The 1,838-nt window shown below is 51.4% G+C and overlaps 1 protein-coding gene across 1 annotated transcript in view; it reads left to right on the forward strand.

The window, feature by feature from the left end:
• The first annotated feature begins 305 nt into the window (after positions 1 to 305).
• Positions 306 to 1,838, forward strand: part of ATAD3A (ATPase family, AAA domain containing 3A) — a 21,395-nt gene continuing 19,862 nt past the window's right edge. Inside the window, 2 exon segments of the mRNA XM_010005179.1 lie at positions 306 to 374; positions 899 to 1,000. Of these exon segments, the coding sequence (XP_010003481.1) occupies positions 330 to 374; positions 899 to 1,000 (147 nt within the window). The 5' untranslated portion in view covers positions 306 to 329.

Raw genomic sequence — 1,838 nt, forward strand, 5'->3', positions numbered from 1 at the left:
ACGGGCTGTTCGTGCTGCCTGGGGACGGGCAGGGGGGTGAGCTGGGACACCTGCGGGGTCACCTGCCTGGGGGGCTCCTCTGGAGGCACCAGGACCTGCTGGGACCCCGTCCCCTCCAGGGGCCCCTTCCCCCCAGCACTGGGTGATGCTGGGATTTCCCAGCACACAGCTCTGACACTGCACTCACCCCTCTCTGCTGGCAGCCCCACCTTGTGCCAGGCTGGGTGGGACAGACTGAGCCTTTTCCTACTCAAGACCCTTGGAGTGTCCATAACCCCTTCCCTCTGTCCCTGCCAGGCCATGCCAAGGATGCCCTCAGCCTGGCCCAGATGCAGGAGAAGACCCTGCAGCTCGAACAGCAAGCCAAGCTGAAGGTGAGTTGGGCAACCAGCCCACCTTGTGGGGAGCCTGAGCCCACCTCTCCTTTCCTGGCAGCCTGCACAGGGGGCTGAGCTTCCCTGGTTGTTGTTCTTTGCCTTTTTAAAAAGGAAAACCCAAAGGAATCCTAGAAGTGCAGGAGGGTTGGGCTGTTCTGGGACACGTTTGATGGGTTTGTTTGCAGCTTCAGTGTCCCACTCCTAGAATGTCAGCACCAGTTTTGGGGCATGACAAGGGGTTTCTGAAGGGGACTGGGAAGTGTCTGGGAGCAGGACAGTTTTCCTTTTATCAAGGAACTCGGGGGTGGTTTGGATTTTTAAAAAGAAATTGGATTTATTTCTGAAAGGGCTGATTATGAGATGGATCACAATAATATTTCAGCCTTCTTGTGTCATTGCTCAGCTCTGCAGGACACCACTCTGACTGCAGGTGGATTTCTTGGGATAAAATTGCCAGTATCACTTCTCCATGGGATGGTTTGTTGGGCTCACTTGGGTTAATTGTCTCTTTGCCTTGGCAGGAATATGAAGCTGCCATAGAACAGCTGAAGAGTGAGCAGATCCGGGTGCAGGCAGAAGAGAGAAGAAAAACCCTCAGTGAGGAGACAAAGCAGCACCAAGCAGTAAGGCCATGGAGGGAGAGCCAAGTGTTGGGTCACCTTGTTTGTGTCCCCCTTGATGGAGAAGACAATGATGCTTTAATTACTTTAATTGCCCCTTTTGGGGAGCAGGACGGGGGGTCGGGGCAGCTCTAGATGTGAAGCTTGATTTGTGCTTCCCTGCAGCTTTGGGGTCTGGAACTTTTTGTTACCAAATCCTGGGACATCCAAAGGGACTGGTTGGAGCTTTCAAATCCCTTAAAGTTTTCCTGAAGGAACTTTCAGAGAAATGCTGAGATGACCTTGTTTGTGTCTGACAATTCTTGGCCTTCACAGGGTGAAGGCTGCTGCCTGACTAAGTGTGTGTGTCTTAGCCTGGGCCACTAAATGGCTCTTCAGTTTTTTGGATTTCAGTCCCAAGTAGCCTACAACCCTGTTTTCTTTCAAATTTGATCTTTAAGACAGGAAAAAATAACTTTAGAGGAGAAATGGTGAGAAATGGGAGTTGGCAGAGGCAGGGAGCAGTGCTGGTGTCTTCTGGAGTGGCAATAATACTGAAATGGGGGGAATGAAAGGCAGATTTTGTGCTGAAAGATCTCATGTGGTGACTTTTTACTTGAAGAGCACAAGAAATGAAGGAATTGGTTAATTGTGATTGGTTGTCTGGCTTGGGAAGGGAACTGAACCTGCTTGTTTGGCACAAGTTGCTTTTGATCCTGCCAGAGTTTGGACTTTGAGCGGGGCTGGCTCGGGAGGCAGGTTCACAGCCACCTGCTCTGCTCAGCTCTCTTCAGCTCTTGCACTTCACAGGGCAGCATTTGCAGCCAGAGCAAAACTGATCATGGTTCATTTGCCTCTGGTT

This window comes from Chaetura pelagica, unplaced genomic scaffold, assembly GCF_000747805.2.
Source record: "Chaetura pelagica isolate M959 unplaced genomic scaffold, ChaPel_1.0 scaffold159, whole genome shotgun sequence".
In the NCBI taxonomy this organism is placed as follows: Eukaryota; Metazoa; Chordata; class Aves; order Apodiformes; family Apodidae; genus Chaetura; species Chaetura pelagica.